Here is a 12,978-nt window from a genome sequence, read left to right as displayed (position 1 = left end):
TGCAACGGGGACCCTTCCCTAACAGCGGTTCCCCCTTGGGGGGGGGTGTCCCCCTAACCTGGGGGGGGAGATTTTACTGTACCGAGAGTCCCCGCGCCGGGCAGAGCGGGGCAGAGCCCCGACCAGCTCAGCGCACATGTGGCGGGCTGTCCCTTCATCCCGTCCCATCCCATCCCGTCCCGTCCCGTCCCGTCCCCTCCTCCGGCCGGCCCACACGCACACCCAGCCCTCCCTCCTCCTCCTCCTCCTCCTCCTCCTCCTCCTCCTCCTCCTCCTCCTCCCACTTCCTCCGCACAATGCAGGCTGCCGGCCGAGCGGGGCAGCGGCAGCAGGCCCCCCCCCACCGCCGAGCCCCCCGCCCGACCCCGTAGAGATGCTCCGGGGGAGGCACCCCGCCGTCGCCGCAGGTGAGTGAGGGACCGGAGCCGACCCCCGGTGTCCCCCCCCGCCCCGTCCCCGGTTGCCCGCTGAGGTTCGGCTGGAGCCGGAGGGATGCGGGGCGGCAGAAGGGACCGGGGAGGGTGGGGGGTGTCTGGGACCCCCCACCGCAACGTCCCCCGCTTTGCCTTTGAGCTCCCCTCGATGGGCAGAGCTCCCAGCTGGGGGTATGCGCCCCAGGAGGGTTCTCCCCCCCCTCCCCGCCTTTGCTGTACCCCATCTTAAGGGTTGCCTGCAGCTCAGCTGGTTCTCGTTGGGCGATGCTGGGAAGAATGGGCTTCAGGCTCCGCTTCCAGGGTTTTTACCCATTTATGGACACTTCGGTTCGAGCGCCTTTGGTCTTCCCCCCCCCCCGCCTCCCCGCCAGTGCGTCAACCCGCCGAGGGTTATTTGAGGGGGTCGCGATAGCATCGCCCCCGCAAATGTTGTGGTCGTGGCGGAGCGGAGGGGACAGAAGGACGGACGGCGGCCGTCCAGCCCTCGCCAGGTCCGTGCCTGACCCTGGCCAAGCTGGGACGTGACTCTGACGGGTCGGAGTTGGATTGATGTGTTTGGACCTGCGTATCAGAGGGGGTTTAATCCCCTAAATATTCAGATGTCGGTCCGGAGGCCGTCGCTCTGCCCATCTGGTGGCTGCTACGGGCTTAGTTAAGTTTTTTTTAGAAAAGTGACTATTGCTGGGGCTTTTTCAGGAACAACAACCTAATCTGCAATACAAGCAACGGCTTGCTGCCCGTGCTGGGTGAGGATACTCTCTTAAAAAGCAGCTGGCTGGTGAAGGCTCCAGCCGGGCTTTTGCCTACCTGGGAAAAGCTCCAGAGCTGCAAACTTTTTTGAAGAGGGATAAGGTATGAAATGAGGGAGCTGGGACCACTGAGGCCTCTTGTTTGCCCCCCCTAATGACCTCAACGGGGGGAGCCTCGCCAGCGATCGCATCCAAACCCACCGGCGAGATGGGAAAGGTGACCTCCTCGGCAGGGACCCAAAGTCCCCGTGATTGTGAAACCCCGTGTTGCAGCCGGACGGGAAACCACCTTTTTACTGGGGGAGCAGTCCACTCGCTTTGGGGTGACACAGGGAAAGCCCCCTCCGTTAGCGGCCCTCCACCACAGGACCCCGGTGGGGTGTCTCGGGGTGTTGGGGGGGGGCCTGTGGGCTGGCTGGGGATGCCCAACGCCAGCGGGCTTGGGAGATTTGGGGTTTTATTTCTTGATTCCTGCGGGCTGCCTGGGAGTTGGTGGCTGTTTCTTCGTGTCACGTGGCGATGGAGGAGGCGGGAGGCTGTGATGAGAAGCTCCCGCTTATTACTGCCGTGTTCGGGCATCACATCCTGGGGAGGAAATGCCGTGTGCTGTGCCTGACTGCCCCGGCGATAACAGACCCGGCCACGCTTCTTCGGAGCCGTCGGAGCAAAAAAAAGAGACGTCTGAGCCATCCCTAGCAGCCTCGGTAGGCCGAGGAACCCCGGCGGAGGGGGCACGGGAGCCCTCCCGTGCCCTTTCGACATCCAAAACGTGGCAGATAAAGCTGGCTGTGGCCCATGAGCGCTTAGCAGGGAGGTTTTGCCTGCACGCGGCGGGGCAGCACGTGCTCCTTTTTATTTGGTTTTACTCTTCTCCATCCTGGCCAAGCAGCCCCTTCTGGGAAAAACCCCTGCAAAGAAGAAGGAGGGGAAAAAAAAAATTAAAAAAAAAAAAAAAAGAAAAGAGGAATAAATCACTTGTGTTGAATCCACCCACTGCTTTCCCCAGCTGTGAGGTTTTGGTAGAGCAAGCACCGGCCACACGTCTTAGCGTTCGCCCAGGCGCCCCCCCCAGCCCCGATTCCCATGTGCCCCTCTCCTCCCCGTGGCCCCCGGCCCCGGGAGCTCTCCCGTGGCTGGGGGAGAGGAAGGAGGGCATCGCCGTGCCGGCTGCAAGGGGATAGTCCCGGAGGGGAAGGGCTGATGGTGACAGTGAAAGCAGAGCTGTTTTCTTGGGTCTGAAATGGCGCAGGTGTTGGGACGGCGGCAGCCGGGGCAAAGCCCCAGTGTATTTCATAGAAAGAGGGAGCCCATTAGCGCCCTCACCCTAATGAGGTTAATGAGCTCAACCCCTATCAGACATCAGAGAATCCAAGTGCTTGGCTCCGGCCACCGCAGTGGGATGTCTTGCAGTGGGATGTCTTGCTCTGTTCTGCATCCCTCCAGCAAGGCTGGAAGTCGGAGCTGGCCGCCCGCTTTCCCACGGAATTGGTGGGAAGGGGTTGGGGCGTTCCCGAGGGGAAAGGTCTCCTTGTAATGGCATTACGAGGCCTTTTCCTTCCTCCCCTCCTAAAGAGGGGTCTCCGCTGCCATGATTGCAGGCGGTTTGGAAATGGGGCAATTGCGTCGGCGCTGCCGATGTGCCCGGCGGCGTAACTTGGTCCTGCGGTGACGGCAGGGCTGGTTGCACAACGTCCCCGGCGCCGCGGGTTTTGTAGATCAGCGCGTTTCAGGGAAGGGGGGAAAAAGCAGTGGGGAAATGTCGGAAGTCACAAGATCCCGGGTTTCTGTCCCAGCTTGTCCACCCCAAGCATCGTCACCGCATGGAAGGGATCCCATGCCTGCTTCTCCCTCCCACGCAGTATCTCTTGGGGAGATGGATTTAAACACCACCCTCCCAAAAAAACCCTCTCAGGCCGCCGGTGCGTGGGGACAGCGGTCGGCTGGAAAGGAAAATAACCCAGTTTGGGATCCCCGGCCTGCCCTCCTGCTTCACATCCTCCCAATCGGGGTGTGAGGAAAGCCTGCGGCTCGTTTTTTGGGGGGGGGGCATGTGGCAATGTACAGCCGACTTATCCTGGGGATGGGCCCCTAAAATATCTCAGCCAGTATGTGGTGATGGAGGACCTGTAGCAACGCGCCGGGGCGAGGAGGCACCGTGCGGTTAGACCTCCTGCCTTGGGCCAAGGTCTTGTGTGGAAAGCAGGGTTTTAGGGTTTTCTCCAATCTTTTTCAATTTGAAGGGAGCATTTTCGCTGGATCTAAGGGATGGCAAATTTGATTGGTACTGGACGTCTCGGAAATTACCCGGAGGCTCCTGAGGATCAAGCTGTTGGAAATGATGCGGTCGCCCCATGGCCCCTTTCTTTGGGGAGCTGCTTCTGAGCGTGCAAGCGGGGAGACGAGCTTCTTTCTCAACCGCAGGGAAGCGTCGATCTTCCAAAGAGGTTTTCAGAGGAGTCTGGGGAAGAAGCATCCTCCCTGGAAAGCGAGAAATTGGCGAAGGTTGGGAAAGAAACCCAACGCGAAGGAACAGCAGAAGGGTGCAGCCCGCTCAGCCATGCCAGAACTGCTGTTTTGGGCAGAGCTGCAGCTGGGCAGGGGCACCCGCGCCCGCGGCTGGGTGGCTGGTGGACCTGTGAGCCCTGTTTCTGCCCGTAAGGGGTCTGGCAGGGCTCTGCCTGCACGGCAGGGAGAGCTGGCAGGGTGTAGCGTGCGGCTTGCCAGAGCGGGCTGCGTGCGGCTCGGCTCTGGACTCCAGCCGCACTGCAGAGCAAAGCCACCACGCTCGGGTCCCTTATCTACCCTTGCAAGTCTCCCCAGTTATCTGCTCCCTTTCCCCTTCTGCGGGCAAGGCTTTTATCTTATCTCCATGCTCTCTTCCTTCATTTCCTTCCTTGCTTCTCTGCTAATTTTTGCCACAAAAAGAAAAAAAAACACGGGGGGGTGAAGAACAGACACGAGATCCTACTGCAGGAAGTCCATCCAGGGGCTTGGGGGATGCTGGGTGATGTATGGCCATGCTGGGAGGATGCTGTGTGATGTATGGCCATGCTGGGAGGATGCTGGGTGATGTTTGGCCATGCTGGGAGGATGCTGGGTGGTGTTTGGCCATGCTGGGAGGATGCTGGGTGACATCTGGCCATGCTGGGAGGATGCTGGGTGACGTTTGGGCATGCTAGGAAGATGCTGGGTGATGTTTGGTCATGCTTAGGAGATGCTGGGTGACATTTGGCCGTGCTTGGGAGATGCTGGGTGACGTTTGGTCATACTTGGGAGATGCTGGGTGATGTTTGGCCATGCTGGGAGGATGCTGAACTGTGGTCCAGCAATGCTCAGGCGGGTCTTGGGGCTTGCTTGGGTGATGTACACGATGCTCAGGTGATGCTGGGGGAATACTGGGTGAAGGTCCAGCGATGCTCTTGGGGCCCAAGCAACACGCAAGTGTCTCAGTGGGATGCTCAGGAGATGCTGGGCAGTACTGGGGGGATGCTGGGTGATGCCAGGAGATACTGGGGGGATACTTGCACTGCTCAGGGGATGCAGGGTGATGCCCAGGAAGACCGAGCAATGCTGGGACGGTCTGCCAGCTCCACCTGCTGGCATGCACCGCCTGACACTGCAGGCCAGCACCCAGGTCCCACCTCAGCACCAGCCCAAAATCAGACGAGACCATAAGGAAGAAGGTCCCCCTGAGCTGCAGGCTGCTGCCTTGGGGGGGAAAAGTCTCAAATTGGCTTGGAATTTCACCTTCACCTGGGGCGACCCGGCTTTGCTCCCCGCTGCCTGCAACAGACGCTCGCTGGGGCTTTGAAAGCAAAGCGGCGAGAGCTTTTCAGGGCTTTTCCAAGGAGACGGACGGAGGAATGCTCAGCCAGCCTACCAGGATCCTCCCCCGCCAGCTTCAGGCTCCCATCCTGGCTTAGTGCAGGGCTGCCCCAGCCAGCACCGAGGGAGGGGAGCGCCTGACCGGATCCCTAGCTTCCACGCTGAGGATCAGATGTTGCTTCTCAATTGGGGTGGGCTGGCTTTTTTTAGGATCTGTGCCAGGTGCCGGGAGGATGGGAGAAGGGAAGCGAGTCCCTGTTGCCCTTGGCAGAGGCGGACTGTGAGACGAGCAGGGCTTCCCACAGATCCCCTCTCCTTTAGCCTTCCAGCGTGATGTTGAGCATGAATAAGGAAAAGCTGCACGTGAGAACCAACATGTTTTCTCCAGCCAGTGCGTGGGCAAGGTGACTTTCGGGGAGCTCTCGGCGGCCCCTGTCACGCTGTGCCATTCCACCGCAGGCTGAGTGCTTGCCACGGGGACTTGCTTTGCTCACGATTTATTTTCTCTCTCTCCCCCCCATTCAGAAAGGCCAGCTCACCTCTCCCATCGCATGCCCTGGTCGGGACACCGGCAGCAACGTATAAATGGCCTCGAAACGGCACTTGGAGTCTCTGGACCCCACGATTTTCAACAAGCTACCTCGGCTGGAAACGGAGCCCGCCGCCGGCTTCCCCACTGGCCTTTGCAAATCCAGCCCCGTGCCCAACCCCAGCTCCGAAAACCATTTCAACTACAAGGGCTCCTACTTCGCCTGCCCGCTGCAAAGCCCCGACGGCCCCGAGCAGCCCCTGGCACGCTGGAGCCCAGCGACCGCCTACCTGCACTACAGCACGGGCGCCGGCAGCCAGCCGGTGCCGGCGGAGGGGCCGCTGGTGAGCTGCCTGCTGTACCGACCCGAGGGCCTGGGGACCGGGCTGCAGCTCCCGGGTGCCGAAAAGCCCAAGGACGGTCCGACGCAGGAGCCACTGATGGTGAGGGAGAAGTGGTCCAGCCCGCCACCAGCTCCGGGACACCCCTTCCCGGTGAAGAAGCCGGTGGCGGTGAACAAGGCGACCCCCCTGGCTGTCCCCAAGCCGGTGTACAGAGCCCCTGCGTGCTTTATGGACCCCAGGATGGCTCTGCCGCTGGGACCCCGGGCGGAGAGCCTGCGGCAGAGACCGGGGGATGCGGACTGGGCTCTGCCCGCTGCCGCCCCCGCCAGCCACCCTCTCCACCCTGGAGAGCCCCGCGGCGGCACCGGGCCACACAAGAGGGGTCCCCGCTCCAACCCCGGCCTCCCGCCGCTGCACCCCAGCCTGGCGCTGCCCACCAAGGAGAAGGTGGGCTCCCCCGTCGCCTTCTCCCCCTACTATGCAGCCTTTGAGAAATACAGGGGCCCCCCCGGCAACCCGTTCCTGGAAGCCAGCTGCCCCACCACCCACAGCCAGAGGAAGGTGCCCGAGCCCTCCAGCCTCAGCCCGGACCCCTGGGCCAAGCTCCAGCCACCCACCGCCAGCCCGGTGTACCGGGAGAGACCGCCGGTGTGCTACCCGCACACCCACTACCCGCTGCCCCTCCATAAAGCTGCCCTCCTCTACCACCCCCCGGTTCCCACCATGGAGGCACAGCCCGGCACCCTGCCTGGAGCCTACAAAGGTTTCGGCTTTGCGGGAAGCGGGGAGCCCTTTCCCAGCTCCTACCTTAAGCCTCAAGCCCCAAGGAGCTATTTTCCCAGCCCCTTGGACACCTACGTGCCGAGGGCGGCCGGCACCAGCGCGGAGGCATCGCCGCCCGCCAAGTCGGCGGTGCTGCCGAGGGATGCCGAGCCGCCGCGGCGAGCTGGCTACGTGCCGGGCCCTGGCTTTGCCTTCAGCCCCGGCGACGTGGCCGTATTCGGTACCTCCTTTGCCGGCACGGAGCCGGGCTGTGAGTGGCGCCGGGTGGAAAGTCCCCAGCAGCGAGCGGCAGCGAGGCACGACGGTGCTTTCCAACCCATCTGCGCCCCAGAGAAGGTGCCCGGGGGCTCCGGGGGGCTCACAGAGATGTTTTTCAAAGGAGAAGGGGGCTGGGTGAAACCCAGCCAGGGGGAGCGGGAGCCCCCTTACCCAGGGAGGAGGAGGGCCAGCCCAGCCCCCCAGGAGACCCCCCGTGGGGGACCGCCGGCTCCCATCACCGTAGGGAAGGGAGATGCCTGCAAGGTCAAGGATGCAGCCAAAGAGCTTGTCCCCCTTTCTCCGCCTGCCTCCCCCCCGCAGGGACTGAAAGACCCGAGGGATGGCGAGGTTTCTTCTTCCTCCCCACCCATGCCAGTGATCAACAATGTCTTCAGCCTGGCACCTTACCGAGACTACCTGGAGGGGACCGAGGGCTCAGCCCCGGTCCCCTTCTGCAGGGAGCACCTGCGGGGGGACACCCCACCCCAAAACATGGGGGGTAGCCGGGAGTCCTCTGCCCTCGGAGACGTCTTGGTGATGTCCAGCCTGCTGCCCGGGGGGTCGGTGGCTGGTTGGGGGCTGAAGACGGGCAGCGGTGCAGTCCAGAGCCCAGGGGAAAGCTGTTACAGAAGCGTCCCCGAAGAGCCAAAGCTTGCCCTCCGAGACCCGGGGTCTCGGGAGGGCAGCCCTGATGGGGTGGGGAGTGGGCAGCCGGCCCCCGAGGACATGGTGCTGGACCTCAGCTTGAAGAGAAAGCAAGCCGGGGAGACCCGGGGACCCATCAGCCGTGCGGAGGGGACGCCGGACAAGGAGGAGGAGGTGGAGGAGGAGAAAGAGGGTCCTGGGCGAGAGGTGGGGGTGGAAGAGGGGGCCAAGCCCCAGGCACTGCCCTTGCTGCTCGAGGTGGCCTCTGGGGACAAGAGCAACTTCCAGAGCTCAGCCACCTTCATGTTCAAAAAATACAAGATCTTGCGCTCCCTCCTGCCCGGCGCCGAGCCCCCCCGGCAGGCTGGCAGCCCCTGCGCCCCCCAGCCAAGCCCACCGCCGCTGCCGCCGCCGGCCCCCCCCAGCAGCATCCCCAGCCCACCTCCGCGGACCCCCTCCACCTCCCCGCCGGCCAGCAGCCCCCCGGCCCCGCAGCCCGGTCCCCAGCCCAGCACCTCCGCTCTGCAGGAGGCTCGCCCGGACCCGCAGCAGCCCCTGCTGCCCGAAGCCCCCCGAGCCGCGGGAGAGGAGAACATCTCGCTTTCCGGGCAGATGGAGTCCCTGGACCCTCAGACCTCCGCCGATCAGTATTTCACCACCCTGCACACCTGGCTCTGCGATGTTATTTCGTGCTCGGTGTCCAAGTCCTCCCCAGAGCTCCTGCAGGAGTGGTTGAAGAAGGCAGAGCTGGTGGAGGAGCTGGATGAGATGCCCAAATCCCCCTCCAAACCCAAGAACGGCTCCAGGATCCCCGAACCTCAGAAGCTCACCAAAGGCAAGGAGATCTGGCTGGCTTTCCAGGACGTGGCCGCTCTCCTCGCCAACCTGCTCTCTCAGCTGCAGACCTTCATGTTCGCTCGCAAGTGTCCTTTCCCCCACGTAGTCCGGGCAGGGGCCGTCTTCATCCCCATCCACGTGGTGAAGAAGAAGCTCTTCCCCAAGCTCTCCGGGGCCTCCGTTGACCAAGTGCTGCAGGAGCACAAGGTGGAGCTGCGCCCCACCACGCTTTCGGAGGAGAGGCACTTGCGGGACCTGGAGCTGAAGAGCTGCACCTCCCGCATGCTGAAGCTCCTCGCCCTCAAGCAGCTCCCCGACATCTACCCGGACCTGCTGAACCTCCACTGGCACAACTCCATCAGGCAGCAGCTTGGTAAGTAGCCCGGCATCTCTCTCCTGGAGGGCTGGTGTCACACCAGTGGGTCCCCGGGACTTTTCCAAGGAAGCTCCAGCTGCATCTGCCTCCCAGATGCTGCTGTTCGGTGGGAGCGTCCACCGCTTCCACGGTCCTTCGGCATCCTTGTCCTACCCAGGGTTCTGCAGAGCAGAATATTTAGCTTTTCTCCGTGGGCTGTAGAGGGAGAAAGCTGGTCCTGGCGGCGGGTGGGTGGAGCTGGGGGGGCTTGTCCGTGCCTGCCCGGGTGAGAAAAGTCATCCCGGGGATAGCGAGGAGGTGATGGTCGCCTCCAGGCCACCTCTCCCCCTCCAAGCGCAGTGGGGCCGGGCAGCTGAGGAACACGCTGGGATGTGGGCAGCGTGCGTGCCGCGTGGCAGACCTGCCACCCATGGCTGTCCCATCCCACCGGTGACAGTCCCACCACCTTTCCCTGTCCGGAAGCCCTTTTGCTGCTGCTCGAGGCCATCACTGACAGCTTTATTTCTTACAGGTTTGAGCTCGCAGGCTGGCCAGCATCCCTCCAAGTAAGTAACTCTTCTTGTGTGCGCATTTATATGTATTTATAGGATTTCTATGTAGTTTTGTGAAGGTGTATGTATATTTGTGTGTATTTACCATGACGACGGGGGGCTTGGGCTGGCTGGAGGTGAACATGAGCGGCTCTGCTGCCTGGGCTGGGCTGGAGCGGGGGTTTGTGGCTGGGGGGGGGGGGGCATTATTTGGGACCCTGCCTTCAGTAACCACTCTTTCCTCTCCCAGGTAGCCCTAGTGTGGAGGTGCTGAAAGCTGATGGCAAAGCAATAGCCACGGATAGCATGAAGAAAAAGGACGCACGAAGCAACGTGCCAAGGGCGACAGCCGAACCGCCCGCCTGTGAGGACGGAAAAAGGAAGGTCCCCCTCGTCCCCAGAGCAGGGTCCTCTCCTGGCAGCGACACAGCTGCCGAGACGAAGGAGGCCGTCACCAGCAGACCTGCAGGGAGATGCTCGGCTCTCACCAGCGGGGCGGCTGTGCCCGAGGATAGGGACAGATCCTGCCGGGATGCTGGTGCCTGGAGGCCATTGGTACCGCAGGGACCCTCCGAGGACGATGCTCGGGATGGAAAACAGTGACAGGGACGCATGGTCCAGAGATGCTCCAGGGCCATGAGCAGGGATGGCTGGTGTGGTACCCCGGCCCATGGGGATGGGCTCGAGCCCCTCGCAGCAGCTGGAGCTGCATTTCTTCTAATGCATCGTCTTTTAGCGCATCTCCCACCTCCATCCACAACCGGCCAGGCTGCAGCCAGTGAACCGGGAGGGAAGGGCTGGAGTTCCCGCGGAGCTGGAGGGCTGGAGCAGCGTCTGTACCCGCAAGAGCAGTATGGAAATGGCCACACCATCGTTCTCAGCCTTGGAGAAAGGCTGGCTACTGCAGGGATGATTTACCACGTCCCCTCCTCTCTCCTCTAACTCACCTCTTCTGCTTTATACATGCCGTTCCCACTAAACATACCTTCCTCCTGGTTTTTAATCTTTGAAGTGCTACGGAGACTTAAGGCAACATTAAGGGTCAAGGGAACCGCAACTTCTGTAGTCACAGGACTGACTTTTTGGTTGTTTTAAATGAAGACATTTTTAAAATGTTATGAATTTACCTTTATAAGGAGCTGCTGCCTTCAGGTTATGTGTTGTTTTTTTTTTTTAAAAAAAAGTAATTTATACTTGTCTTTTTATTTAAACTCACGGTTTCACCTGTTTACCGTGCTGGACCAAGGCGGCGGGAGTGAGCTGTTCAGGCTGAGAGTTTCAGTCCCAATCATAGCTGAAAAAGGCTGCAAGAAAGATTTAAAGACTGTTAAAGAAAACCAAACCACCTTACAACACAGATCCCAGATGTCCCAAAGGAGAACATGGGAGATGCACATTTGGGGATGACCTTGATGGAGACATGGCGACCCTGGTGTGACCAGAGGGGCAGGAGAGGGGAGCGATGCTGCGAGACCTTGGAAGGAGAGATCCTTTCCATCCTGCGGGTGCCGAAAGGTTGATGGGCATCCCAGGAGGGATCCCGGCAGCCGAGGACGGACAGACTTTCCCTTGCCCGGTCTGCAGCAGTGGTACACAGCAGAGGCCTTACAAACTCGACACTCAGGTGTTTCTCCAGCTGATGCAGGGCGTGGAGGAACAAAATGAGGATTATTATTATTTTTTATTTCACTACAGAAAATATTTATTTTAAACTAAGAAAACGGAGGGGAAAAAAAAAGAAAAAAAACTAACTACCCAAACCATACCATAGACTCTTTTTAGCCAAAAGGTGTGTTTGCTGGCCTGGGGAGGCGGTGGCTGCCACTGCCATGTTTTCTGTGGGTGCCTTTCTGGTTTTCAAGTGGGATGTACTGGCCATGTGGGGGATGGGGAAGGGAGGACACTGCGGTTCTCCTCACTCTCCCTTGCCATGCCATGTTTGTGCATAGCATTGTAAAGCAATTTGGAAAGCAGTGTTTGTTAATAATATTGTAATTTTTATATATATATATAAGGTTCCAGGGAAGAAAGTTCCTTCACTTTATTTAATATTTTGTAAGAATATGAATTTTAAGAGATGCCTCGCCTGATTAAAAGGGTTTGGCTCATTTCCAAACACACCATGCTTTGGTCTCTGCTTGCCAGCATGGGCACAATGGGACCTTTCTGGGTCCCAAATCAGTGCCCAGCACCTCCTGGCCGGCTGGGCAGAACAAGCAACAGGTTTGGGCACCCCCATCCAATGCACTTTCCTGCTTCTCCCTGCAACAAGCCACGAGTGAGGTGCCTAGCCATCATCGGAGGGCTGGATCCAGCATCTGACCTGCCAGGGATGCCCGGGGGTGCAGGGAACCCCTGTGAGTCACCCATCGGTAAGGGAACACATCCCAGCACCTGTGAGGGGTATGTCCGGAGCCCCCCAGATGACAGCCAGGGAGGAAGGTGCTGGCAGAGGTGTCTGTGTGTCGGAACATGGGCAGAGGAGCTGTGGGGTGCAGCAGGGATGGCACTGGTCCCCAGCACTCTTCTGCCTGCTGCTGGGGGGATGCACCCCGGGCTGATTTAGCGGGGACCACCGAGACACCCTACCCCTTGCGAGCCTCCATCAGAAGCACGAAATCTGCCCAGTCGCAAGAGCCAAGCACTCCAAACCACATTTTCCAGCCCAAATTACTCAAGCCCAGCAGGGAAACAGCACTGCCATGACCCCCCCGCCCCCATACAGAGCATTTTGAGGAGCATCCGTGGTATTTGGGGAACAACCTACCCAGAGGAACAGGCACAAACGCTCCTTCATCTGCCAAGGGCTTAATGAGGAGCAGAGGGAAGCTGGGACCCCTCCAGCCAGGAAAGAGCTTCACCTGGAGGAGTGCAAATGAGATTGTGTGTTAATTGGGAGCAGCTGGAATGGAGACACCCCCCCCACCCGCTGGGAAATGAGATAAAAGCACAGGGCTGGGGAGCAGCTTGGTGCTTTCTGTGGGTGCTATCAGGTAAGGGGTGCTGGTGGGTTGGAAAGCCTTGCTGTCCCTGGTGAGGTTGCTTGGGGTGAGGTGGAGGTTTGATGTGATGTCTGAGGCTGGTTACAGCCCTGCTTTGCACTGGGAGCCTCCCTGGCTTCTCCTGAGGGACGCGGAGGCTTGGCACAAACTTCCCTGAGCCGGAGCAGCTGCTCAGTGCTGCTGGAGACCAGGGAGATGTTTTGATAAGGGGCCTTCTGTCCTTGGCTCTGTGTGTGGGATGCTCTGGGGGTGGGCCAGCCACTGTCACTGGGCTGGGGGGGGGGTAAAGCTTGGAGGGACCCAGCCTAAAGCTCCTGCTGTATCTCTCCGCAGCTAGGCTCCCCCTATGGCCTCTCCCAGGCAGAGCCGAGGGGCAGGACCCCCGGACTCCAGGGATGTTGGTGCCCTACGGCTGAAAATGATGCTCTGTGGTGAGAGGGAAGGGGCCATGGCCCCGAGTTCTACTGCCTGTGTGGCCGCCGCTGCCAGCGGGCTGTGGTGCAAAGCCTTCCTGGTGCTGGCTGTCTGCCTGTCTGCCACTGCTCTCCCATACAGCCTGGGGTCTCTGGCTGCTCTGCCCCGGCCCCCCCCGGGCTCCCTGCCTCCTTCCCGTGCTCGGCCAGGCTCACCAGCCTCCCGGCAAGGGACAGGTGATGATCTGGTGGC

At 60.7% G+C, this 12,978-nt stretch overlaps 1 protein-coding gene across 2 annotated transcripts; it reads left to right on the top strand.

Annotated features, from left to right (window-relative positions):
* The first annotated feature begins 305 nt into the window (after positions 1-305).
* Positions 306-11,421, top strand: C13H15orf39 (chromosome 13 C15orf39 homolog). 2 transcript variants are annotated; one of them, XM_075045636.1, is made up of 4 exons: positions 306-407; positions 5,534-8,777; positions 9,292-9,325; positions 9,561-11,421. In XM_075045636.1, the coding sequence occupies exons 2-4, from the start codon at positions 5,594-5,596 to the stop codon at positions 9,562-9,564; spliced, it is 3,222 nt and encodes a 1,073-aa protein (XP_074901737.1). In that variant the 5' UTR covers positions 306-407; positions 5,534-5,593; the 3' UTR covers positions 9,565-11,421. The 2 variants fall into 2 exon arrangements, with proteins under 2 accessions (XP_074901737.1, XP_074901738.1); XM_075045637.1 differs by lacking the exon at positions 9,561-11,421 and having other exon boundaries at positions 9,292-9,329.
* Positions 11,422-12,978: the final 1,557 nt, after the last annotated feature.

Source organism: Buteo buteo, chromosome 13, assembly GCF_964188355.1.
Source record: "Buteo buteo chromosome 13, bButBut1.hap1.1, whole genome shotgun sequence".
In the NCBI taxonomy this organism is placed as follows: domain Eukaryota; kingdom Metazoa; phylum Chordata; class Aves; order Accipitriformes; family Accipitridae; genus Buteo; species Buteo buteo.
Note: the sequence above shows the minus strand (reverse complement) of the source record. Positions and strands in the feature narration are given on the sequence as shown.

Bases quoted from the DNA above. Each gene is read 5' to 3' on its own strand.
- C13H15orf39 (XM_075045636.1), top strand. From the start codon at position 5,594: ATGGCCTCGAAACGGCACTTGGAGTCTCTGGACCCCACGATTTTCAAC. The intron at 8,778-9,291 runs GTAAGTAGCCCG...TATTTCTTACAG, and splicing joins CTCCATCAGGCAGCAGCTTG to GTTTGAGCTCGCAGGCTGGC.